Here is a 25,544-nt window from a genome sequence, read left to right as displayed (position 1 = left end):
GGGTGGGGAAGCCCTGGCACAGATTGCCACAGCACAGAAGCTGTGGCTGCCCCAGCCCTGGAAGTATCCAAGGCCAGGTTGGACAGGGCATGGAGCAACCTGGGACAGTGGAAGGTGTCCCCATGGCAGGGAGGGTTGGAATGGGATGATCATGAAGGTTCCTTCCCACCTAAAGCATTCCATGATTCTGCAATTTGCACTTCAACCATTTTTTTGCAGGAAAGAAAGAAAATAGGGGATGCAATAGCAGAAGAGAAGAAACAAAGTTAATGTATTTTCCCTAATTGTCCTAAAGGAATTCTTACAAACCACTGACACAAACTTCAGGCAAGATAAACACCCACTTCCACTATTAAGAGGGTTCAGCGACCTGTGGCAAAAATTCAGTCAAAAGATCCAGACAAGCAGAGTGGTTGCACGTGGTGTCTGTCTGTGAAAACCCACCTCTCAGAGAGGTCCTGGGGGCTGCCAGGTGAGGGGCCACGAGCTCCTACCTGGCATCAGGCCCTTTCAGCCTCAGCTCCTGCACGGTGGCCACAGACCACAGGCGGATACGCTTCGTGTTGCTGCCGCTCACCAGCCGGTTGTGCCGACACACCAGCACACCTAAGAGTGAAGGGCACCTGTCAGTGTCTGCTGCTCCCAGACATCACCCCAAGAGTGCTCCTGACAGCCATTTGGGCAGGAAAATGGGAGGTTCTACAGCCCAACTCTGCTTTTACAGATCAGAGGTCTGCCCAGGGCAGCGGTGGAGTTGCCATCCCTGAAAGTGTTCTAAAACCATGTGGATGTGGTGCTCAGGGACATGTTTAATGGTAGACCTGGCAGTGCTTGCTTAGTGGTTGGATCTCATGATCTTAAAGACCTTGAAGATCTTTCCAACCTTCATGGTTCTATGATTCAATGAACCCCTAGAAACCCAGGACCCTGAGGAAAGCCAGATCTGCTGCCACCCCATGCATCTTACATCCAACACAGCAAACTGGTTTTTGAGTTCAGCTGAAATGGGAAATCTTCAAGCTCATGGCTTCTTTCCCAACAAGTTCCCTGACACTGCACACACCGATCTCGCCCTCATCAGCCTCCCATGTCATGAAGCAGGAATTGGTCTCTGTGTCCCACACACAGATCTGGCCTGAGTTGGTCCCACTGTAAAGGAGAGTGTTGGCACCGTAACAGAGAGATGTCAGCTCCACCAGCCCCAGCACATCCGGGGCAGGGGCTCGATGAACCTGTCAGAGCACAAAAACCAGGAAAGTCAAAGAGAACGAAGGTGCTTAAATGCATCAGGAAAATAAAACCCTCCTCTTCCCCTCAATTCCTGCAGTTAATGCCTCAAATACAACCAAAAGCCACTCATGGACAGCCAATATCATCTCACTATGAGAAATCTCACAGAGCCCTCACCAGGGGCTTGAAAAAGTAAGTCAGAGATGCTGAAAATAAATTTTAAAAGGTAAAAGAGAGGTTTACCTTGAGTCTGACAGCAGCTCCCTGCTGCTCCAACAGCCAGAACAGCACAGCTTCTCTCCCCACGCAGGCCAGGACCTGGGGAGAGACTGGGCTAAAAGCCACGTCGTGGAGAGGCCCTGAGACACGAGTGGACAGCATGAGCTCATAGGTGAGTGTGCTCCACAGAGCCATGGTCTGGTCACTGTAGTCCCCTAAGGAGAATGGGAAACACAGGAAGAGGAAGGCTGCAGCCTCAGGATGCTCACAAGCACCCACCCAGCACACACACATCAACTGTGTCACTCCCTGATCCAGCTGTTCAGAGACAACTGTCTCAAACACCATTCCTGGCATGGACACAACTCCTCCTGTACTCAGCACAAGTTGCACAACACAATAGATCCTTGGCCAAGTTAAGGACAGGCAGAAGTGGCCCAGAACCTCACACTGGAGGTTGCAGCACACCTTTCCTGGCAGCAGCATCAGTAGGAGCAGCCAGGGCTGGGATTGCAGCAGGCAGAGAAGTTTTCCTGCTGTTTCTCCATCCTGAGAAGTCACTCCACCCCCTGGGGAATGCCCCACACAAATCCTCCAGTGACACTAGGCACTCAGGGCTACCACAGGCTTGAAAAAGAAAGAAATGTCACCTTTGCTGAGGTCCCAGCTGAGGTGGGAGCTGGCCTTAATGGAAGCCACCATAGCTGAGTGGGGACAGAAGGCACTGGCCTCAGTGATGGCAGAATTTCCAAGCTTCCAGAGAGCTCAGGAGGACAATGCTCTCCTGCTGCCTTTCCCAGGCTCCACAAGCTCAGTGGAGCTTTTCCCTCCCCTGCAGCCCAGACGGGAGCTGGAGGAGGAGAGCTGCTCTCCCACACTGCTCCCTGAAGAGCACAAAGCTCCCTTTCTCTCCAGCAAAGCCTGCTTTTTTTTTCCAAAGGCAGCCTTATCAGCCCAGAGCAAGTGTATTGCCTGCTCCACAGGTCCCGTCTCATGCAAAACAAGAGCTTCCTAATTGCATGTTGTCCTTTAAATGTCCCCTGCTGGAACAAAACAGACAGCTTGAGCGTCCATCCTGTGCTGGCATGGCTGCCTGGCAGGAGGCTCACAGTTGGGAGCCTGGCTACTTCTGTCCAAGTCCATCTAGGCAGCAATAACAAGTCCAGAAGAAGGCTTTTCCCTTTGGATGCTATAAATAGTAACCACAAACCATTTACAGGAGGTTTAAGAAGCACCAGTAAGTCAGGAGAGGAAAGCTGTAACTGCTGCATTCCCTGCTGTCCCAAGGATAACACGGAACAGCTTCCTACCCATGAGCCTGCTGCACATCTGGCAGGTATTTGGTGCTCACAGCACCTTCCTGCCATGACCTGTCTGCTCTGGGGTGCAGCCCTGCAGCCATAGCTGCTGTCACAGGAGTGCTCACCTATGGTGACAAGGAATCTGTCATCCCTGGAGAATGCCATGGCTTGGACTTGTGTCTTGTGATGGAAGAGTTCTGCTGTGCAGGCCCCATCCTGGGTTCTCCAGATGCAGATCTGACAGTGGGAGTCTCCTTCCTTCTTCCCTGAGGCAGAGGCAAGAACCTAACAGAACAATGTGTAAGTAATTAGAGAACACTCATTAGCTACTCTTAACAGTTTCAGTTGCACATTAAAGTGATGTGGTTGGCAAATGGAGAATTCTGTGAGAAACAACCATTCAGCTGATGGTAGGAGGCAATGGCAGCATCACCCAGAGGAACAGAACAGCCTTTACAGAATCACTGAATCACTGAGGTTAGAAAAGACCTCCAGGATCATCGAGTCCAACATGTGACCCATCCCCACCTCGTCAATGAGACCAGAGGACTGAGTGCCATGTCCAGGCTCTCCTTGGACACCTCTAGGGATGGGGACTCCACCACTCCTGGGCAGCCCTTTCCAATGCCTGACCACCTTTCCATGAAGAAATTCTTCCTGATGTCCAACCTGAACCTTCCCTGACACAACTTGAAGCCCCTTGTCCTGTCCCTGTTCTCTGGGAGCAGAGCCTGACCCCCACCTGGCTGCAGCCTCCTGTCAGGGAGTTGTGCAGAGCCAGAAGGTCCCCCTGAGCCTCCTTTTCTGCAGACTGAGCCCCCCAGCTGTTCCTCATCAGACCTGTGCTCCAGCCCCTTCCCCAGCTCCACTCCCTCCTCTGGACACGCTCCAGCCCACCCTGAGCCAGTACAACAGATAGCCGGCTCCAAAATAATTTCTGTTGCCTCCAGGCAGAAGGAGGAGCAGAGAAATGGGATTTTAGGCTGTGGCCTTTCAAAGTGAGAGGGACAAGCCCTGCCTGGGGCAGCAGCAGCCTCTCCTACCTGGGCATTGTGGCTGAGAGCAAGCGTGGAGATCTCCTGGGCATGGCCCAGCCAGTGGTTCTGGGACCCCGAGTGAAGGTCTTCAACCACGATGACGCAGCCACAGGAGTAGGCGAAGAAGCCTGGCAGAGGAGGGGGAGGAGAGGGGATGTTTTCATGGAAAGGCTGCACATACAGCCCCCACCACAACCCACATGGAAAATTCTATGAGTCATTAATACGTAAAAGCTGACTCGTCGACGCAGCTCGTCGGCAGCAGGTTGGGAGTGGGGTGAAATCACTTCCCCTAACCTGAGTAAAGCAGAGCTGCTAGGCAGCATTCCAGCTGGAGAAAGGAAGCAGGATGGGCTTTGTGAGCTTCCCTCCTGCTCTGTCCACTCAAAAACTGGAGCCTGAGCCTGCTCCACCAACTAAAGCTCACCAACAGCAAAGAGTTACTTGACTTTACCAACGCAAAGAACCCCTGTGTTCAAGCAAAGATCCCGACTCAAGAGCCAGAAGATCCTAACTTGACTCAGTACACATCTCTAGAATCACAGAAGAGAATCCCACATGGGTTGGGTTGGAAGGGACCTTAAAGTTCATCTTGTTCCACCCCTTGTGACGGGCAGGGACACCTTCCGCTATCCCAGGCTGCTCCAAGCCCTGTCCAACCTGGCCTTGGACACTTCCAGGGATTCAGGGCAGCCACAACTTCTCTGGCAATACATTCCACCACTCCAGAGCATTCCCAGGGTACCTGTATCTGGGTTCCACACCATATTCCCTCTGCCATTCCCATTGTAGCCGATCACTGCTTTCAGCTTCAGGACCTCACTGCCTGCTGGAGGAGATGAGAAACTCTGCAAGAAAAACAGACGCTGGCTTAAAATAAACTCTGGAAGAATGGTCTGATCAGGTGCATCAACACCCACAGAGGAAAAAGTGAGTGTCCTCAAACACACATCCCACACAGATCCATGCCAATACTTACACAATTCCATAATGGATGAGAGAGATAATATTCCATGACAAAAGAGACACTGCCCCAGCATAGCCAGGCACAGATGCTTTCAGATGGGGCACAAAACAGGCTGGCACTGAGTGCCCAGCCAAGGAGCAGCTGCTAATCCCACTGGGAAAGAATTCCATGGGTTTGGCTGACTTGGAGATGTAGATATTTCAATAGGAAGAGAGCTGGGGGAAAAATGCTGCCAGGTGGAGGGAGAGAGGAGAGAATCAGGGGTGCAAGCTGGATGTAGCTCTTCTCCCAGCACCAGCAGCAGAGCTTAGGGAAAGGCTGAGTTAAGTTTCTGTTTTATTCCTGCTGTGTTTGTTAACAGAGCAGGAGCTGCGCCGTGTCTCTCCTCACTACGCTCCATGGATTTGCCTTCCCCAGCCTGCTCTGCCAACGCAGCTGCTCGCAAATATGGGAGCACAATGAATCACTCCATTGCTCACTCGTCTTCCACTCTCAATAGCACATGCCATTTCCACTCCTTTTGAATAAAAATGTATGCAGATTTGGGCAGCACAAAAAGAGTGGAGCACAACTCACTTTTTATTAGTCTGGGAAGAGCTGCATGTAGAGGAGAACAGGGAATTAATGTTAGGATTTCTCACTGAACATCCGCCCAGGGGTATATTTCCCAAATTGCTTTCTAACAGAGAACAAATTGGAAATAATTTGGAAAATCCACCTACCCCAGCCCGAAAATGCCTGTTCTCCACCTGCCCAGATAACCAGCCCAGCTCTCACCTGGGGGAGTGCTGATGCCTTGAAGCGAGGAGTGAAGTGCCGGTAGGAATCCGGGCGGATGGAACAGTGGGACAGGGGAGGTTTGGTTCCCTTCCTGGGTTCTGCCACACAAAGCAGAGAACAGTACCTATGGGATGCTGCTCCTGGAAATGGTTTTGGAGCAGCACCCAGGCTGTGGCTTGCTGACCTTTCGGGTGCTGTGCATGTATGAATAGCACAAGACAAAAATCAGACTGCAGTGTCACACATGGAATGTTCTGAGCTGGAAGGGACCTACAAGGACCATCAGTCCAGCTTCTGGCCCTGCCCAGGACACCCCAACAATCCCACCCTGTGCATCCCTGAGAGCATTGTCCAAACACTCCTGGAGCTCTGGCAGCCTTGGGACAATGACCATTCCCTGGGGAGCCTGTTCAGTGCCCCAGCACCCTCTGGAGGAAGAACCTTTCCCTGATATCCAACCCAAACCCCCCTGACACAGCTCCAGCTGGTTCCCCAGGGTCAGGTCCTTTCCCACTCAGCCACACCACACTGCAAACAGCCTAAGGACACCTTCTCCTCGTGTTCTGGGTATCCCTGTGAAACCACAAGGTCCCCCAGCTCCAGGTCTGTACCAGGAACATCGGAGGCAGTTTTATCCTGAAGCTTTCCAACAAGTCCTGCCGGGGCTGAGCGCTGGCAGCTGCCTGCTCCTGGCAGGTCGCCATGCACCGCTGCAGCTCCGAGCCTGTGCAGCTATTAATAGAGGCATTGGGAGCTTTAATTGCAGCTGGATTTAATGGGACGTGCCACTCAGAGATGATACTGGCTCCAGGCTGAAGAGAGGCTGCTGATGTGCCCAGAAGCAGCAGCAGGGAAAGAGCAAGAAAAACAAGCAGTTTTGGAGATTGAAATTCCCTCAATACTGACTTCCCCTGGTAGGTTATGTCCAAGGGAAAACTCCTGAGGAAGATGTTGCTGCCTTTCACCTCATAGCTCAGAGCACATGTCTGGGACTCTCTGCACTATAATAACAACAACAATAATAATGATCTTTCTTTGTTTTTTGGGGATAGACCAAGCTGCCATGCAGGCCTGCAGTTCTGTACAAGCTGGCAATACCCCTGATTTACCGTCTGTTGGTTTTTCAAGAGACTTTGGGCTCTCCTGCCTCACTTTGGACCTCACAACAGGCTCCTCATCCCCGTCTGATTCCACCACAAGGACTGAGGCATCTTTGTGCCCATTTGCCAGCTCCTTGCTCCTGCCTGGCAGACCTGCTTCCTCCTCCTTGTCCGACTCGGAGAAAATACCTGGAGAGAAAAATCAGTGGGAAGATGGAACCATCCACGTCCTTTGGGACCACTTCATGTGTGCCTGACCCCCTGACTTCTGGCAGTGTCATTCCCCTGCTCTGTGGAACAGTCCAGCTGTTAGGGTGGAGAGCAAAGCAGAAAATTCCTATTGGGAATGACCAACAAGGTGTTTAGCACAGTCAGAGAAGCTGTGCAGCTGCTCAGTGTGTGGAGGAGAGCAGGGGATAAAAGGGTGCTGAACCCCAGCACCTCTGGGCTTTGCCCAGCTTAGGGTAAGGAATTGCAAACTGATCTGTCAGTCTGCCAGAAATGATCACAGGTCAGGATGGCTCCAAGGATGCTGCTAAACTTAGGCAAGTTTTCCCTAAGACAAGGTTAATTTTCCCCCTTCCTGCAAGCAGTTCCCCTTACTTTGAGATCCTGCTTGGTGGACAGAGCTGATATCCAAACACGGTGGGGAGGACAGCAGTGGAAGAGGCACTGTCTCCCGAGGGGTCTCAGAGACATCCTTTGGCTTCTCAGAGCTGCTGTCTGGGAAAGGAAAAGGCTGTGTCACTTCCTTCAGCCCTCAACTCCTCTCATCCTCCTGGTGATCCCTCCAAGCTCAGTTTTCCAGCTTCCATAGAAGCCACTCTTCTGTCTTTTAAGAAAGAGAGGGACAGAGAGAGACACACAGTGAGGGAGAAAGAAGACAGAGGAGGTGGAGGCAGGGAAAGACAGAAGGCAAAAGCTGAAAACCTACCAGAAAGCCCAGAGTGGCTCTGCTCAGAACATTTCCACCTAGGCAGACTGAGAGGCGCCAATTAATTAGAGATTGTCTTGTCCTTCAGGGCTAATTAGCTGGTTTGGCCCCCACTACATGACTCCCTCAGAGAAGGAATCACCCCCCCAACCTCTACCCTCTAGAAGAGCTGCCAGCACAACTCGTGGGAAGAGGCAAACTCACCTGATCTCAGCAGCAGAGTGGATGCAGGGGAACAAGTCCTGGGAAGGTGAGGAGATTGGAGTCACACAGGGATTGGGCAGGGAAAGAGGACACAGGGAAGGCACTGCCCAGCACCATTACCTGGCTGAGAATGACCTGACTGGAGGTAGAGCTAGGAAATCCCAGAGGAAGATGGCATCCCCAACACTGATGACGTGCTGCTGATCTGGGGTGAAGGCGACCTGGCGCACAGGCTCGGAGTGCCCAATGAACACCTGGGAGAGAGCGTGGATTCAGTTCCCCATCACTGCCTGGCCTGTCAGGATGGGGTTACTCCAGGGTCTAGAGGCCTCAGCAGAAGATCCAGAACAGGATCTATCACACCCACAGTGCTCACACCTATGAGGTGATCAAGCTGGGGTCAACCTCTAACACACTCATTGGGGGAAGGATGCAAAGGCTGAAGAATCCGAAGTCTTATCCTGACTTTGAAGCCCTGGGTGAACCATTTTCTTCTCTGTGTGGCCCAGTCCCTAACACAGAGCTGTCACCTACCTCTGTCCTTCGCAGAGGGTCTCACTGGGGTGCTTTGGCAGCCCCAGCCTGTGCCCAGTGCTGGGTGTTGTTACAATGTGGGAACAGGGCTGCATTTCCCTGCTGGGCAAACCGGGACTGGGGACACTGGGCCAAGTCACACAGAGCCCATTTGCTGCCCTCTTCTCCAGGGACTCAGAAATGCACCACCACCCCTTCCCCTCCCTGTGTGGGCAATACCTGGAAGTTGATGTTGAAGCGCATCTGGTAGTCCCACACTTTGATGACCTTGTCACCAGCAGTGAGCAGGTACTGGCCATCCTGGCTCACAGTGAAGGAGGAACAGGTCAGCTTGTGAACAGGGGACACCTGAGGACAAGAAATGGCACCAGCAGCCTTAGCTGAGCTAGTTCATGTCCTTACTTACACTTCAGCAAGAGAAAAGCAGTGTGACAGCGTGGAAAACAAGGACAAGCTCAGGCTCACCCTGAGCACGAGCACACCAGGATAGCTGCAGGCTTCCCACTTGTGTTCCTTTGAAGCCTGTGAGCTCCAGGAGGAGTTTTTCTCTCATTTAACCTCCCACACACACATGAAGTGCCCAGCCCCCACAGGAGACCTCAGGGGATGAATTTCAGTGTCCTACCTCTCGCACCAGTCGTCCAGTTTTTGCATCAAGCACGAGGATTTTATTGGAAGCAGTGGATACCAGGAGCTCGCCTTGAGGCACAGGACCAAAGCAGACTTTCACTGCAGAGTCCAAGACAGTGCTGTGCAAGTCCAGGATGCTGATGTCCACCCTCAGCAGCTGTGGGACAAGAAGACTCTTGTGAACAAACACTGCAGGAGCCTGAGGATTGGTTCTGTGCTGCTAACACGAGGCTATGGAGCCCCCTGGATCCTTCCCTTCCCTTCCCTTCCCTTCCCTTCCCTTCCCTTCCCTTCCCTTCCCTTCCCTTCAGGGGCTGCAGGTGCACGCAATGCCCAGGAGTGCAGCTCACGAGAGAGGTGGGAGCTGACAGACTCCACAGCACCTCTCTAAATTATCCCTCTAGAGGCGAAAGAAGCCAGAGGAGAAGAAACTTTGTTCTTTCTGTCTCACAGAAGGGAAAACAGGCAGCTCACTGCAACTGCCACACACCCTGATCCACCTCCCTGGATGCTGCCTGTGGAATTTCCAGGGCACTATCCTTCCCCAGGAGCCAGGGGAGCCCAATGGGTACCTCCTCCAGCGAGCAGGCCTCCATCACTGTCACGACATACTTGGAGGGCCCCACGAAGGCCAGCAGGTGACTGTCTCCACTGACCACCAGAGTGTCCACACCGCTCCCGGCATCCTGGGCCACCACATTGCCTGGGGGACACAGCACATGTGAACAGGAGCAAAGCACACTCTGATGGTGCTGCTGAACAGCAGATGCAGCTTTTCCTCCAGCCTGAGAAAAAAGCAACCTGTGTGGTGGGAGATGCTACAAATTTTAGCTATGCACCCAGAGTGTGCAGTGAACCACCTCAAAAACAAGGTTGAGATGCACAGCTTGTTGCCTGAGTGAACATGCAGCGATTTCAAGGAGAGCAGAACAAAGTCAAAGGAATAAAATTGATTTTAGAGCTTATTTTTTAACGTTGCAAGAGGCTGTGACGAGGAGCTCTGTGAGATCTGGGTGTCTCAACCCTGAGCAGAATGAGGTCAGTGCTGAACACCATCACACTGATGTCAGTCCAGAGGGCAGAGAGACCCAGAGGTCTAAAAATCACAGAAATTACAGCAATTCTCCCTATTTATTCCCCAACCATAATTCCAGTGTTCTGTCCCTGGAACGTGACCAGGCAGCAAACACAGTTTCAGAGCAGAGTCACCACCTGAAGGTCCAGCTGCAGCACTGACACCAAACTTGGGTGATTTCGGACAAATTCCCTGATCTCTCCAAGCCCTTATTGCTTCTCCCGCACACTTCCTGGGGCAGGTTCCTCCTCTTTGTGCAAGATTGCACTGTATAAAAGTCAGAGCTCCCTTTCCCTGCCCAAGCTTGTGCTGTCACAACTCATTTCCAAAGTGTACATTAAATGTGACACTAATTTTTCCAAACTGCCTTACCTCTGCCCTGCCTCTAGCTCTCCACCAGCTTCATTCACCAGCACACAGCAGCTCTGCTGCAGGCAGGATTAAGGCAACAATCCACTTTAAACAAATTAAATTGCACATGCACAGAATGGAAAGAGTCAGAGCTTGGGCATGAATAAATCTCTGTGATTCCAGGACATTCATGAAATCATCACACCAGCAGGATAAGAGGGTTTGAACCAGGACAGGTAGGGAAGTGCTGGCAGTCACTGGGGTTTGCTCAGACAGAAGGTACAAACAGAAACCACAGAATCATGAAATCACAGAATTTTTAAGGTTGAAAAAGCCCTCGAGTTCACTAAACCACATCCCCAAGTAGCACATGAACTTACCTTTTGAACCCCTCCAGGGATGGGGACTCCACCACAGCCCTGGGCAGCTGTGCCAGTGCCTGACCAGCCTTCCCATAAAGAAATATTCCCAATATCCAATATAAACCTCCCCTGGCACAGCTTGAGGCTGTTTCCCCTTGTCCTGTCGCTTGTTCCCTGGGAGCAGAGTCTGACCCAACCTGGCTGCCCCCTCCTGTCAGGGAGCTGTGCAGAGCCACAAGGTCTCCCTGAGCCTCCTTTTCTCCAGGCTGAGCTCCTTTCCCAGCTCCCTCAGCTGCTCCTGGTGCTCCAGCTCCTTCCCCAGTTCTGTTCCCTTCTCTGGACACATTCCAGCCCCTCAATGTCTTTCTTGTCATGAGGCCCCAGAACTGACCCCAAGACTGGAGGCCCCTCAGCAGTGCCCAGTGCAGGGGAAAATGACAAAGCACAGAAGGTTCATTGGGAAATATCTCTCCGAGCAGGCTGAGTCTGGTTTGGCTCTGCTGTCAGGATGTGCTAATAAAAAATAAAAAAAACAGAAGAAAGGCAACTCCAACTCCAAAGCCTTACCCAGGACTCTCAGGACGCGGGTCTTCTGTGCCTCAAGGCTGTACAGAGTCAGAGTTCCCTGCAAACAGGAGCTGAACATAAAATTGCCATCTGGAGAGAAGGTCAACCCAGTGATGGCGGTGCGGTGGTGCCTGAAAGAGGGCAGAAAACGTGGAAAAGGGGAGGGGAAAAGGCAAACACAGACAGAGAGAACAGCAGTGATGTTGAATGCAACATGGTGAAGAACCCAGGAGAATAAATTAACCAGGAACAGAGCAGGGCCCCACTGTGCTCACCCCTGCAGCAGCCCAGGACAACCAACACTCCAATTTGTCAGAAAACTGAGCAACAAGCACAGCCCTCCAGCCTGGATGAAAGCTGGTCCCTCTCCCTTTGGAGCATTCTCCAAATCCCACACTGAGGCTCACAGCTCCCAGCTCAGCTGCTCTCTAGGACAAGCTCTTTCTTTCTGCTGTCCCCTGGGAAGTCACAAAGAAAGCCTTCATGGCTTTCACAGCTTGGCCTTCCACCTCCCAGAGTCTCAGCACCGTGGGATCTGCACAAAACCCACCCAGCTGGGACCTGAGGCTTGCCAAACTCCATGATCATCACCGTGGTTCTGTCCCATCACCAGAACACCAAGTTAGACCCAGTGCAGCTCCCACTTCACTCACTTGTGCTCCAGCAGGAGGTTGGAGGCAGCCAGGCTGAAGGTTCGCACCACGCCGCTGTCGAAGCCACAGGCCAAGATCTTCAGGGAGGGGTGGAAGGCCACAGTAGAGGGAGTTTCCCCTGCAGCTGAGAAGTCATACAGCTGCAGGGAAGACACCACAGGAATGATGCTGGAGAGAACTGGAGCTGCAGCTGGACCAAACAACTGATCAACCCCACACCTCCACCACAGGTGTGTTCCTGGTCCTGCCTGGATGGATCCAAAGCCCAGTGAAGTCCTGGGTCTTTGGGCATTTACATAAAGCCCTCAGGTGTTATGTTTTGTGCTAAAAAGCAATATTCAAAAGATGGAGAAAAAAAGTAGTTCTGTTTAATAATCCCTCAGAACTCTGTACTTCCAAAGGGTCTCTTGCCCATGGTACCCCTCATGCTTCAGGGAGAGCTCTTGAACTGTGGGGCTTTGGTAATTGGACACTTAATAAACGTGAGACACCTCCTGGCTCTTGCCTCACCCACCTGCTGCATGGAGGTGAGGTTCCACACTCGGATGGTGTTGTCCTGGGACACTGTTGCTATCTGCTTCCACTTGCCCTCCACCGAGAATCCCAGCACAGAGTCCTTGTGAGAGCGCATCAGGGTGTTGTAGTCCCGGGCCTGCATGTCCAGGTAGCCCAGATTCCCAGTAGCTGTCGTGGACAGAACTTTGTGGCTGTCAGGGCTGATGCAGACAGAACTCACTGAAGCCTCATGCTCTGGGGAAAGACACAGGAGTCAACAAATCCTTCGGGAAAAGAGCAGCTGGAATACAGCTATAGATTCATGTTTAGGAAAGCAATGATCACAGGAATGAGCAGCCTATGACCTGAAGACGGAGCACTTGCAGGTGTGAGTTTAGTGACAGATTAGAGAGATTAGTCTCTGCCCTTCCTAAAGTCTCTGGGCTCTGCTGTTATGGTGATTGTTTCAAAAACAAGCAAAAAAGTCAAGAACTGCTTGACTTCTCCCCTAATTTTTCATGGACAGATGAGCCGTGACTACAAGGGCACAGAAATCAAGACGGAAAGCCTGCTCTCTCCCAGGAGATCCTGCCTTTCCCCTATGAATTATAGCAATGAACATGAATAATTACTATTGAAGACTTGCAAGGAGTCAGCTCTGGAGACAGCACACATAAAACACACCCTAACCTCATGAGGATTGCTGTGGGAGCTGTGGCAGTGGAGCTCTGGATCCAGAGCAGATATGGAGCTCAGGAGCATCACTCCCACCTCTACCCACCTGCCTCTAAGACAGCAGTTGAGAAGTCCAGGGGCCACAGCCTCACGTAGCCATCCTCTGATCCCGTGGCACAGAAGGTCAAGGACATGCTGATACTGTTTATAGCAATGCCAGGGCCTGAAAACAAATGAAACAAGAAAACTCAACCTGAGGGGGGCCCCATCCAAGAGCTGAGTCTGGTGGTCCAACCACATCCAGCTGGAACCACATCCAGCTGGAGCCTGAGGAGGAGACAGGATTTCCATCATGACTGACAGAACAGGCTGAAGGGTGTCAGCCAGCCCTTCTCAGGGCTCAAACTTCTCTTTACCATCGTGAAACTCTTGCCAGGCACAGAAATTCCTACCCCTGCCATATTTTTGCCTCAAACAGCATCCTTTAGCAAGAAATGTCCCAGATTAACTGCCCAAGGTACAAATGCTTTCATTTCCATGTCCCAAATCCTCTCTGCAGGAGGGAGTAAGAATAGAGATCCCCAAAGTGGGAGTTTTTGATTCACAGAAACATTAAGGTTGGAAAACCTCACTGAGTCCAACCATTAACTCACTGTCAAGGCCACCACCAACCCATGTCCCCAAGTGCCACATCCAAAGGTTTTTTGAACGCTTCCAGGGATGGAAAGGTCAGCTTGTTTCAATGCCTGATCACACTTTCAGTGAAGAAATTTCCACCAATATCCAACCTAAATTCAGGTATAAGGCCATTGGTCAGAGCCAGCACCAAGACCAGGAGGCACCAAGGACATTGTTTCATCTCCCATTGGGCCTTTTCTTACCCGTAAAGTGAGAAATGCAGTTACACACCTCTCAAAGGCCACATTATAGATTAATTAGCTCAATTTGCCAAAGCAAATTATGCACTAAGTTTTAAGATATCAGAGCGATCACACTTGAAAGTGAGTTCTTCCCGCTGTTGAAGTTAATGGAAGAGCTGAAAGCTGGTCTACTAATGTACAGCAACAAAGATTGCCCAAACGCTCTGCACCAGCTGAATAATGAAAAAATCCCCAAATTCATCTTTTTCCTTGGTCTTAGTTCTTTTTCCATCTCTCCATTAAGCCTCCCATCAGCAAATGAAGACCTTGTTTCATGTTTCTAAAAGTAGTGTTTCTCTGAAAGTGCAATCAGCATTTAAAATGCTAAAATCTTTCTTAAAACGACACTCTGCTGTACTAAGGAAGATTATTTGCAGTCCTTAAGAGGCAAACAGCAATGATCTAATCAACCCTAAAATAATCCTTTAGCAGTAGGTAAAGAGCTGGTTGGTTTGAGCAGAGAGCTGATTTCTGACCCTGATGGTCCCTGGTTGGTTTTTCCCCAGTCCCTGCCTGCAGGCTCTCCCACCTGAGCTGCTCCCTGCCTGCTCCTGCCCGTCCCCCTGGGGCTGTGCAGGCAGCAGGCGCCGTGCACTTCGCACACAGACGTTCTTGTAGTCCACCTCCAGCACGTGGCCACTCCTGCTGCACACAAAGCTGTAAAAAAACCAGGAGAGAGACTTGCTTTTAGTAAAAAACCAGCTTGGTTTATGTGTTAAACTGGTTTGTGTAAAGCAATCCTGGTTCACAGTAATGTAAGAGGTCAACAAGGAGTCCAAGTGTTACCCCATACACCTCCAAGGAAGTCAAAGCTCCCTATCTGGTTTTCTGAGCCTTTGGAACAGAAATTAGCAAAAGAGTTAAAAGCTTGGCATAAACTCCAGAAAGGAACCTCCATCACAGGCTGGCTGAGCTGACAGCTCTGCCTTTGTGGGACCATATGTGGTGGCAACAAAGGTCTGGCTTTGATGATTAAAATAAAACAACAAAGTGTGTATCTGTATGTAGGAGGATGTGTACCAGGCTCCTCCTGCTGCCCCAGGAATCCTACAGAGAGCTTCAGGTGGGGAGAATCACTAAATATGACAGAACAGCAGCATGTAAAGTGGAAAGAGGCTCTTCTGCAAGCAGCCAAATCTCTTTTTGGAGGTGACATGTGCTGAGTGGGGAGAAGCTCTCCCAGCTCCAGAAGGCAGCTGGATTTTGAGGGAAAACCCCAGCAAAATGCTGCGGTCAAGGGGGAAGGCGAATGCCAAGCAGGGAGAGCTGCAGAGCTCCCTCATGCCAGGCTGCCCAGGACAGGTGACAGTGACAGGCCCTTACAGTGAGCGATCCTCTGGCTCCTGCTCGGGCCCAGGCCCCTCCTCGAAGGCCAGGTCGGTGAAGTCCAGGGAGTGGTACTCGCCCAGGTTGACAGGACACGAGCGCAGGACTCCACTGCGCAGCCGCCACAGCCTGATGTTGTCCCGGCCACACGACACCATCCTGTCCCGGGAGACAATGCCTGAGCTCCCCAGGCCCTCAGGGAAGGGCAGTGTCCCAAGGGCCACCTGACAGCCAGGACAGGGAACAGCAAGGGCAACCAGATGGCTGCAGCACTGCAATTCCCCCTGCAGCCATGCCAGAATCATGGAATAAAGTGGTTTGGGGTGAACAGACCTTAAAGCTCATCTTGTTCCACCCTGTGCCATGGGCAGGGACACTTTCCACTATCCCAGGTTGCTCCAAGTCCCATCCAACCTGGCCTTGGACACTTCCAAGGATCCAGGGGCAGCCACAGCTTCTCTGGGCACCCTGTGCCAGGGCCTCCCCACCCTCACAGGAAACAATTTCATCCCAATATCTAAGAATCAATATTTTTGATTTATTTTCTTGGCACACTACCTGGTATCATCAAAGAAAGCAATCTTCATGGCCTGAATGTCCACATCTGTGTGTGCTTTGGCCAGCACAGTCACACCTCCACCACGGGTCACCCGAGCAGTGTTCCACACCACCACCATCTGAAGCAAGAAAACACGATGGGAGAGCTGCTCAAAAGCCTGGCAGCAGAAGAGCTTTTCATCCAACAGCTGCTCCAAAGCTGGGCACGAAGTATTGATAACAGAGCTGGAGCAGGGAAATAAAACCCATTGCACAGAGGGTTTAGGACAGTCCAACAGCTTTGCAAAGCTTCATGGCAATATCCTCATCTGCAATCCATAATTAGAGGTTCTAAATCCCAGGGCTGCCTGGCAACAGGACACAGACTTGGAAAGAAAATCCACAGAGCAGTGGAATTCTGCCTGCTGGGATATAGGAGCTGTCCCAGGGCTGAGGGAGCAGGAGGCAGCACGTGTCCCCTGCTCCAGCACAGGTCTGTGTGCCCTCAGTGCCCATCTCCAGGGGCAGGAGTCAATCCCAAAGGAGTCAATCCTTTCCCCAAAGGAAAGGGGCAGATGCCTGAAGAAATGCAGGAGGATGCTGTGCATTCTAGGACAGTGTTAAAACCACATCATCTCAGAGGCTGGGATGGGCTGAGGCATCACCCTGGCAGAGATGCTCCCCCAGCACCCCCATTGTCCTACCCTGCTTTCACCCCACTGATCCCACCTCTCCAGCTCCCACAGAGCACTGCCACATGCTGGGAAAAACACAGAGCACTGTGTGGTTCTTCCTGCACTTAGTGATGGCACAGCTAATTGCTGATGGTCGTCACTAAAGAATTAAAACAGTGGACGAAAAAAGGTTCCACTGACAAAACAAAACCCCCAGTCCCACAGAACAAGTTTATTTTTGACTGCTACACGTGGGATCTGCGTCATCCCCAGCTACAAAGGTGGGTGGCAGCTGCAGTGCCCAGCATCCCTTCCTACAGTGATGCCTGGAGCTGGAAGATTTCACCTCACATCTTGTCCTAAATGCTATTAAAATAAAGATGTAATCCCATCAGCCTGCCTGGGTCCTAGCTGGGACCACTCCAGGGACAAAACAGTCCCAAAGCACAACCCCAGCAAGTCTCTCTGTCTGCTTCCAATAGGATTTGTTTACTTGCAGGTGAGGAACACACACAGGTATCAGGCAGAGGGAAAGTATTCTCTAGGCAGCTAATGAGAACAGGATCTCCCTCAAGAACATGTCTAGCAAAGCCCAGAGCAGAGGTTTGTCTGGAAAATAACTACAGAATCTGGGAGAACAGGGAAGCCTCCCAGCCCGAGCATCAGCTCTCACCGTTTTGCCATGCCCGTCCTTCCCAACGCCACACAGAACAGCTCCACTGTGGGAAAAGCTGCAAGAGAGAGACCTGGTGAAAAACAGCTCCTTTTACCCCAAGTGCATCCCCACAGGGCATAAAAAGGGACAAGCTGTGGGAATGGGGAGACAGCAAGAGCTGAGGGATAAGCTCAGGAGGGAGCTGGCAGCACATCCAGGCCAGCTGCCAGCAGGTCTTGGTCACAAACACAAGCAGCTGCAATTCATCCCTGGCTCATCGTGCAGGAACAGCACGGAAAAGCTGCTGCGCTGCAACGCTGAGCACACAGCTGCACCCACCGAAACCCACCTGAGCGCCACGAGGGAGTGCAGGTAGGTTTTGAAGAGGCAGAGGCAGGTTCCCGAGGGGAAGGCCCAGAGGCGCCCCACGCTGCGGGGCCCAGCCTGAGCCGAGGCCAGCAGGGTGCTGCTCCCGCTGAACGCCAGCGCCGACACCTGCGGGGAGCAGCGGAGAGAGCAGCCCAGCAGAGCTGGCAGCAGGCTGCAGGGACAGGGCTGCCAGCAGGGTTTGCGAGGGGTTCACTCACCTTGTCTGTGTGGCCCAGGAAGAACCTCTGCTCACCGCTCCTGAGGAGCAGGGTGACGATGACGGCGTGGCAGGGATACACCACGGCTGTGCTGTCCCGCGTCCACAGCGCCTGCAGCACCGAGACAGGGGGGACATGGCTCCAGAACTGCCCCACGGCCCAGGCAGAGCTCTTCCCCAGCCCTGGAAGTGTTCAAGGCCAGGTTGGATGGGGCCTGGAGCAACGTGGGCTAGTGGGAGGTGGCCCCGTCCATGGCAGGGGGTGGAAGTGGATGGGTTTTAAGGTCCCTTCATGTGAACAGGATATCCAAGGAAAATGACATTGTTGGCAGAGCCTGGAACTGACTGAACCAAATCAACCCTTTCTTTACCCTAACACAGACCACAAGCAAGGCCCAGCATGCCACAGAAACAATCCAACACAGCCCTTCCCTTCCAGCCTCCAACAAAGCAGCACAAGTTTTAACATGTTAAAAAGATATGAAATTTAGTGAAGGGTCTGGAGCACAAGTCTGAGGGAACTGGGGGGCTCAGCCTGGAGAAAAGGTGGCTTGGGGGACCTTTCCACTCTCTAGAACTCCCTGATAGGAGGGGGCAGCCAGGTGGGGTCAGGTTCTGCTCCCAGGGAACAAAGAACAGGACAAGAGGAAACAGTCTCAAGTTGTGCCAGGGAAGGTTTAGGTTGGATATTGGGAAAATTGCTTCAATGAAAGGTTGGTCAGGCCCTGGCAGAGCTGCTCAGAGCAGTGGTGGGGTCACCATCCCTGGAAGGATATAAAAGCCATGTGGATGTGGCACCTGGGGACATGTGTCAGTGGTGGGCCTGGGAATCCTGGGAGAACAGTTGGAACCAATGACCTCAGAGGGCTTTTTCATCCCCACGATTCTATCTAAAGGGCCCCATAATTTTTAATTCCCCATCCTAACAGCAGAGGAGCTGTGCACAAACAGATGCTCAGACCCATCCACTTTGGGATCCTTTTCCACATCAGGCAGTGCCACACTCAGCCACATTTCACACCTCCAAAACATCCATACAATGACAGATCAGCTCCCCAGACCATCCAAGCCACTGACCCATTTGGTGCTGCAGCCTCCAAAGCCAATAATCTTTCTCAGCTTCAGGATGGGATCTGGTATGAGCCCCTGGAAAAGAAAACCAGACAGCATCCTTAGAGCCAGGCTGGGGTTCTCCCTCCATGGGGCACCTGAGCCCCAATGCTCGGCTCCCTCTGAAGCACAGAGGCAGCTTTGGGTCTTTCCTGTCAGAGGGGATAACTTTAAAGTATTTAACCTGCCAGGGTCAAATCTGGCAGGCAGGAGGAGCTGGAATTTCTGAATTAAGCAGCTCTCCCATCCAGCCACAGTAACACCCAGAGAGCTGGGGCCACTATGGGAATCCCAGAATGATTCGGGTTGGAAGGGACCTTAAAGTCCATCTCATTCCACCCTGTGCCATGGGCAGGGACATCTTCCACTATCCCAGGTTGCTCCAAGCCCCATCCAACCCGGCCTTGGACACTTTCAGGGCTGTGCTGCAGGCGAGGGCACACCTGTGGAATGGCACACCTGTGGGATGGCACACCTGGGCAAACCAGTAACCTGTTACCAGCTTAAGGTCAGCACATTTGAACACAGGGTCCCTCTTTCAAGGTAAGTTACTGGTGGGAAGAACTGCTAGCCAAAAAAAGAAGCACCTTTTGGACTCAAGTTTAACTGAAACTTAAGGAGTTTCAGTTCCTCTCTCACTTCATTAGAAATAAACACCCCAAAGCCACTTTGTGACCCTGCAGAACTTCACCCACCTCCTCTGAGCTGGGCACAGCTCGGGTGGTCCATCCCCCACTCTGGTGAGCATAGACATGGATGCCACCATCGCTGAGTGACAGTGGCAGCCCCGTGTCCCCCACACTGTGCAGCCCCTGCTTCTCCTCCAGCACAGAGTCTCCAGCAGGCATAGCTCTCAGAGGCCCTGGGGCTGCCAGGTGAACCTCAGGGATAGTTTTGGTGATCACAGGACACTGATGTGGCACCTGAGAATGAGGAAAGCCTCAGACAGAGCTCAGTTCTCCTCCCAGTGCCCTCCACCTGATGCAGGGGCAGAGACAGAGAGACATCCACGTCTCTCCTGAGGACTCCTCACAGCATCCCAAACAAGGATGAAAAAATATGGAGGGAGAGCAGCCCTGTGGGTACCTGGCTTGACCAGGCTGTTAACCAGCTGTTTTCCCTACACTCCCAGTGTTGTCCATGCACAGCTCATCTCCAGACAGCAAACCAGAGCCTTGTCCAAATGCTCCTGGAGCTCTGGCAGGTTTGGGACCACTGCCCTGGGGAACCTGTTCAGTGCCCAACTACCCTCTGGGGGAAGAACCTTTTCCTAATATACATTAAAACCTCCCCTGACACAGCTCCAGCCATCCCCTGGGTCCTGTCCCTGTCACAGAGAGCAGAGATGGGAGCTATCCCGTGGGAGGAGCTGCAGTCCCTGATGAGGTCTGACCTCAGTCTCCTTTTCTCCATCTGATTAAACCAAGTGACTGCTGGACCTCTCACCTTTCCCCTCTAGATCCTTCCCCATCTTCACGGCCATCCTTTGGACACCCTCTAGAGAGGCTGTGCTCCTCGCTTTCTCCCTCTCCACAGCATGAGAATGGCTTCCCCCAGTCCCTCTCCAAACCCCCACCACCACACTGGTGAGCCAGTCTGGACACAGCTCCCATATCACCCCCAGTGAGGAAGGGGAAATCAGGATGAGGGCAGCTGCCTGCAGTCCCAGCAACCCTAGCTCCATGCACTGCTCTGCTCCCTGAGGGCACTGACCACATTCCTCAGTCTCCAGACCTCACTTCCTGTCTATAATTTGAAGACACAACGATCTGCTGCTTCCACAGAGACAGGGAGGATGGATGTCTGGAGATGTTGAGGTACTTGGCACATATCCTGTCTCCATGCTGCACCACACTGAGCCCCCAGGCAGTAGCTACAGGGCTGTGGTCACCAGACCATGCCAGGAGCAGCTGCCAACGACAACAAGCAGCTTCTACACCTTAAATTAAAACACAGATGCAGGGAAAAGCTCCCTGGGAAGCAGGAAGGAAGGAGCTGTAGCGTCCTCCACGGTGCACTTACAGCTTTGGGACTGGTTACCTGATGGGTGAGGGACAGGTCACTGACCATTCTGGAGAGTGTCAGTGGGCAGCTGGGCTCCTCCAGGACTTGGTCACCTGGGCAACACGAGGAGCAGGTCAGGCTCTTTTGGAAACCCAGGGCACCCTCCTGGAGTGGCACAGCCTTGGCTGCTGTCCCCAGCAATCCCACCTGCCACAGGATTTGGGAAGCTCTTCTGGATGGTGTTGTGCAGCAGCTTGGAGCCCTCGGATGGGAACCTGAGCAGAACCAGAGGAAGGCACTGTGTAACTGGGATATTGTATTGGCACCTGGGAATATCACTTGGTACCTCAGCCTGGCACAGAGGCCTCTTCACTGCCTCCTATAAGATTCCCCCTTTTGCCCCATCCCAAATACAGGGATACCAAAGGCACAGGACACTAAAGGCTAGATTTGTTAACAACATTTAAATGCTTGGGGTGGGGAGACCAGAATGCCTCCTTAAGCTCCAAGTTCCCCTGGATCTGTCATTTCTTAAGTGTCATTACCCCTCCTGCCTTTCCCCAGGGAGTGGGGAGGTCTGGGAGCTGCAGTGGGATTAGAAGCAGCTGTACCTGATGTAGTCATAGAGGTCATGCCACTTCTCCCCCTTGGGCACAGGGAAGGCCAATTCCCGGGGCATGGGGGCAACCCCACGGCAGGACAGGTCACCAAGCCGGGCCTCGGAGAGTGTCACACCTGGCAGCACAGGGACACACACAGTCAGCTCTCCAGGCCCAGGGGGCTGCCTGGAATCCCATTTCCTCTGGGATATGAGCACAAACCACTTCCCACCAGAGAAACAAAGATCACAAGCCTGAGGTCTGTAACAAACACACCTTGCACAAGTGTATTCCTGGAACTCTCAACCTACAAAGCATAAACCATATCCAGAGCATAAACCCTTGGATTCAAGCTGTAAATCCCCAGGCCTAGGATTCTCTTCATTTCTGCTCACTGATTCAGCAGTTTCACATGATTTCTCTTAAGGCTCATTGCCTGTTTTCTTATTTCCTTCATGTATTTTTAAATTTAAGAAAGTGAAACAGGAAAGGTTTCAGGAAAGATACAATCAGTTTCAGGAATTTCAAAGCAGCCCCTGTAACTTCTTCCTCACTGATGCTTCCCAGCAGGCCAGGCAGTTCAGACAGAATTCCAGCATGAAAAAAGAAAGACAGAAAACAAAGGATTTGACCAAAATACCTCTGTCACACCGAGCAGGTAGATAAAAAAAGCAGGTTAGAAGATTTCTGACACACAAAAAAGCACAGGCTCTTCCAGCAGATAAAAGCTCAAGTTTTGCAGAAGTGAGGCTTGATGACACCTTTCATTTTTACCCCTGAAAAAAATTTCTAACCCTAGAAAGGTTTTTAACTTTGTGGTTTTTTTGTTTGCTTTACAGCTGGAAAACTAGAGGATACTTTCCTCCAGAGGTTAGGAGACTATATTCCATTCCAGAGTGTCTTCCAGTGCCTAGAGGGGCTCCAGGAGAGCTGAAGAGGGACTTGGGGCAAGGGCCTGGAGCGACAGGACAAGGGGGAATGGGTTCCTACTGCTGGAGGAGAGGGATAGATAAGACATTGGGAAGGAATTGTTCCCTGTGAGGGTGGGGAGGCCCTGGCACAGGGTGCCCAGAGAAGCTGTTGCTGCCCATGCATCCCTGGAAGTGTCCAAGGCCGGGTTGGACAGGGCTTGGAGCAACCTGGGATAGGGGAAGGTGTCCCTGCCCATGTGAAAACATTTTACCAACTATTTTGCCCTTTCTGTTCACTTCATACAGCACCAGCAGCTTAGTGCTCTGCCAGGGCTGCAAACTCAGCTTTGAGCCCCCACAGGATCCCCCCAGGCTGGGCTGGAGTCACAGGAAAAACCTGAGGTCATGCCAGCTCTGGGCTTCTCACCTGGCTCAAAGAGCAGGTCGCTGGTGCAGAGGTTTTTCACGAGCAGGTTGGAGCAGAGTTTGATCCCCCTGAGGTGGCTGTACCTGCGGTTCAGGTACAGGGCCAGGATGGAGGGCAGGTCCAGCACCAGGCACGTCCAGCGCACGTTGGCCGGGGCTGCTCCCGTGGCACCTGGGGAGGACAGGGAGAAGAGGGATGGTGGGAAAGATGCTACAGACACAGACCTTGCTGGATGGGAGACAAGATTCACAGGGTTCAGTATGAAGTATTCACCAAGCAAGATTCCCAGCAGGGCTGTGACAAGTGGGTGATGGGAAAACATGCTCAGGGCTGGGGAAGGACAGACAGACAGCCCCAGCACGTCCATGGGCTCATGCCTGGCCTGATACTGCACCCACAGTACCCTATTTCTTAGGAAAACGGGGATAGGGGACAGCCCAGCCAGGAGCTATGGCTGCAGAGGGGCTCCTGCCCAGCCCATCACTCTTATCACAGACTCCTGGAATTGTTTGGTTTGGGAGGAACACCTTAAAGCTCATCTCATTCCACCCCCTGCCATGGGCAGGGACACCTTCCACTAGCCCAGGTTGCTCAAGCCCCATCCAGGCTGGCCTTGGACACTTCCAGGGATCCAGGCGCAGCCACAGTTTCTCTTCAAATGCATCAAGTCAACTTAAGAACTCAATTTACTTTTTAACAATTTATTTTGGTGGTGTTGTGCCAGCCCAGCCCCAGCACACAGCTCCTCACCCCGGGCTGGGCCCTCCCTGGCTGCTCCGCAGACAAAGGGGAACTGGAGCCAGGTGTCCGTGGATTTGAACTCCTTGAAGAGGCTGGAGAAGGAGATGCGAACCACCTGGTTTTCCTGGGAAGAGACACACACACATATGGAGCTTTAGTCACCCTGGTGGCTTCAGCAGGGAAGTGCTGCAGAGAAGGCATGTGGCCCTGTCTCCTGTCCCCTCTGTGTCCCATCCCCAGTGGAGATGCCACGAGCATGGAAACCATCGCCTGGGGTAACCCACCAGCAGCAAAGAACAGCCAACTCCTGCACCCCCAAGCCCACCACTGCCATCCCCAGTCCTTCAATCAGCCACGATGGTGGTTTAAGAGGCCACCCTGTGTCACGGACCTCGGTGGTGACATCCAGGTGCACGAGGAAGTGCTTGCGGGGCAGGGGTCTGAAGAGCAGGTAGAGGTAGCGCCCTGTCAGCCCCAGGGACTGTGTCCCTGCCCGTGGCAGCTGCAGGTAGCTGCTGGCAGGGTTGGAGCCTCGGATCCGGTAGATTGTTCCCTTCAGCCTCATGTCCTTTGGAAACCAGGGAAAGATGGGGAGTCAGCACTGTTCCCCCGTGGCCAATGCCCCCTGCCCCATGGCGCTGGTGCCCCCGTTACCGTGAGGGCAGCCACGTCCCCCTCCTTGGCAGAGCGCTTCCACTCCTCCACACGGAAGTGCTTGAAGATGTTCAGGTAGGGACGCTGCCAGGCTGTCGGCACCAGCATTGTCGGGGGGAAAAGAACCCCAGCCTGGACCGCCCCCATTGCCCCCTGTATGCCCCGAGGTCCCCTGTCCTGTTAGCACCCCATTATCTGCATATCCTGAGTCTCCCCAGCCCCAGTGATGCTCTGGTATCTCCACACCTGGAGCCCCCCAGATCCCCGGGCCTGGTGATAATCCCATCACCCTTGTACTCTGTTTCTGGTGACAGTCCCCCTCAGCCCCAGTGATGACTCTGTTACCTCCATGCTGAGCACCTCTATTCCCAGACTGCCCCCCCCAGACCCAGTGACACCCCCATTACCGCCATGGTCCAAACCCCACAAACCTCTCAGCCCCCTATAGAGCTCCCTCATCCCTGGAGCCCACGCCCCACTCCGGTGACACCTCCATTATACCTGTGCTCCGAACCGCCCCAGAGCTCTCCCATCCCCGGTGACACCCCCGCTATCCCCATGCTCTGAACCCTCATGCCCGGTGGTGCTTCGCTTAACCCATCCCCACTGACGCCCCATCTCCACCCCATCCATCATCCCCGTGCCTCCCTACCCCCAGCGACGCCCCCACAGCCCCCACATCCCCTGGGACACCCACGTTATTCCGCGCCTTCCCCATCCCCGGGGACACCCCCACCATCCCCGTGCCTCCCCTACTCCCAGTGACCCTCCCATTACGCCCCATCCCCGGTGACACCCCCATCACCCCGTGCCCCCTTCATCCCCGGGGACACCCCCATCACCTCGTGTCCCCTCCATCCCCGCTGTCACCCCCGATCTCCCCGCGCCCCCTCCATCCCCGGGGACACCCCCATCACCCCGTGTCCCCTCCATCCCCGGTGACACCCCCACCATCCCCGCGCCCCCTCCATCCCCGGGGACACCCCCATCACCCCGTGTCCCCTCCATCCCCGGTGACACCCCCATCACCCCGTGTCCCCTCCATCCCCGGTGACACCCCCATCACCCCGTGTCCCCTCCATCCCTGCTGTCACCCCCCATCTCCCCGCGCCCGCGCCCCCCCCCACCTGCCGCCATGGCGCGCGCTGCCGGATCAACCGTCCCGCGCGGCCGCAGCCAATCAGCGGGGCGCTACTGCATAGCACGTGACCACCCCAGCCCCAGCCACGCCCCCGCTATGGCCACGCCCCCTCGCCCTCCCCGCCCCTCCCCGGGGTCGCGACACG

The 25,544-nt window shown here is 53.3% G+C and overlaps 1 protein-coding gene across 7 annotated transcripts in view; it reads right to left on the bottom strand.

Annotated features, from left to right (window-relative positions):
- Nucleotides 1–25,480, bottom strand: part of WDR90 (WD repeat domain 90) — a 31,354-nt gene extending 5,874 nt beyond the window's left edge. Inside the window, exons 1-34 of one of the 7 annotated variants that reach the window (XM_085075128.1) lie at nucleotides 25,386–25,480; nucleotides 24,259–24,350; nucleotides 23,996–24,172; nucleotides 23,554–23,728; nucleotides 22,864–23,034; nucleotides 21,538–21,661; nucleotides 21,134–21,201; nucleotides 20,963–21,039; nucleotides 19,618–19,845; nucleotides 18,890–18,958; nucleotides 17,814–17,924; nucleotides 17,576–17,721; nucleotides 17,245–17,302; nucleotides 15,919–16,037; nucleotides 15,358–15,519; nucleotides 14,564–14,691; nucleotides 13,221–13,337; nucleotides 12,459–12,694; nucleotides 11,945–12,084; nucleotides 11,292–11,422; nucleotides 9,509–9,639; nucleotides 8,932–9,093; nucleotides 8,526–8,654; nucleotides 7,893–8,026; nucleotides 7,773–7,810; nucleotides 7,238–7,357; nucleotides 6,644–6,823; nucleotides 5,532–5,632; nucleotides 4,533–4,635; nucleotides 3,794–3,915; nucleotides 2,876–3,035; nucleotides 1,474–1,664; nucleotides 1,064–1,232; nucleotides 495–606 (exon numbers count right to left, since the gene is read on the bottom strand). In XM_085075128.1, the coding sequence (XP_084931254.1) occupies nucleotides 495–606; nucleotides 1,064–1,232; nucleotides 1,474–1,664; nucleotides 2,876–3,035; nucleotides 3,794–3,915; nucleotides 4,533–4,635; nucleotides 5,532–5,632; nucleotides 6,644–6,823; nucleotides 7,238–7,357; nucleotides 7,773–7,810; nucleotides 7,893–8,026; nucleotides 8,526–8,654; nucleotides 8,932–9,093; nucleotides 9,509–9,639; nucleotides 11,292–11,422; nucleotides 11,945–12,084; nucleotides 12,459–12,694; nucleotides 13,221–13,337; nucleotides 14,564–14,691; nucleotides 15,358–15,519; nucleotides 15,919–16,037; nucleotides 17,245–17,302; nucleotides 17,576–17,721; nucleotides 17,814–17,924; nucleotides 18,890–18,958; nucleotides 19,618–19,845; nucleotides 20,963–21,039; nucleotides 21,134–21,201; nucleotides 21,538–21,661; nucleotides 22,864–23,034; nucleotides 23,554–23,728; nucleotides 23,996–24,172; nucleotides 24,259–24,350; nucleotides 25,386–25,395 (4,391 nt within the window). In that variant the 5' untranslated portion in view covers nucleotides 25,396–25,480. Of the gene's footprint in view, nucleotides 1–494; nucleotides 607–1,063; nucleotides 1,233–1,473; nucleotides 1,665–2,875; nucleotides 3,036–3,793; nucleotides 3,916–4,532; nucleotides 4,636–5,531; nucleotides 5,633–6,643; nucleotides 6,824–7,237; nucleotides 7,358–7,772; nucleotides 7,811–7,892; nucleotides 8,027–8,525; nucleotides 8,655–8,931; nucleotides 9,094–9,508; nucleotides 9,640–11,291; nucleotides 11,423–11,944; nucleotides 12,085–12,458; nucleotides 12,695–13,220; nucleotides 13,338–14,563; nucleotides 14,692–15,357; nucleotides 15,520–15,918; nucleotides 16,038–17,244; nucleotides 17,303–17,575; nucleotides 17,722–17,813; nucleotides 17,996–18,889; nucleotides 18,959–19,617; nucleotides 19,846–20,962; nucleotides 21,040–21,133; nucleotides 21,202–21,537; nucleotides 21,662–22,863; nucleotides 23,035–23,553; nucleotides 23,729–23,995; nucleotides 24,173–24,258; nucleotides 24,689–25,385 lie in introns of those variants that run through there. The other 6 variants (XM_085075125.1, XM_085075127.1, XM_085075126.1 and 3 more) reach the window with 6 other exon arrangements.
- Between the last annotated feature and the right edge of the window lie 64 nt (nucleotides 25,481–25,544).

The sequence above is a fragment of the Lichenostomus cassidix genome, chromosome 14, assembly GCF_008360975.1.
Source record: "Lichenostomus cassidix isolate B80296 chromosome 14, HeHo_3.0, whole genome shotgun sequence".
In the NCBI taxonomy this organism is placed as follows: domain Eukaryota; kingdom Metazoa; phylum Chordata; class Aves; order Passeriformes; family Meliphagidae; genus Lichenostomus; species Lichenostomus cassidix.
Note: the sequence above shows the minus strand (reverse complement) of the source record. Positions and strands in the feature narration are given on the sequence as shown.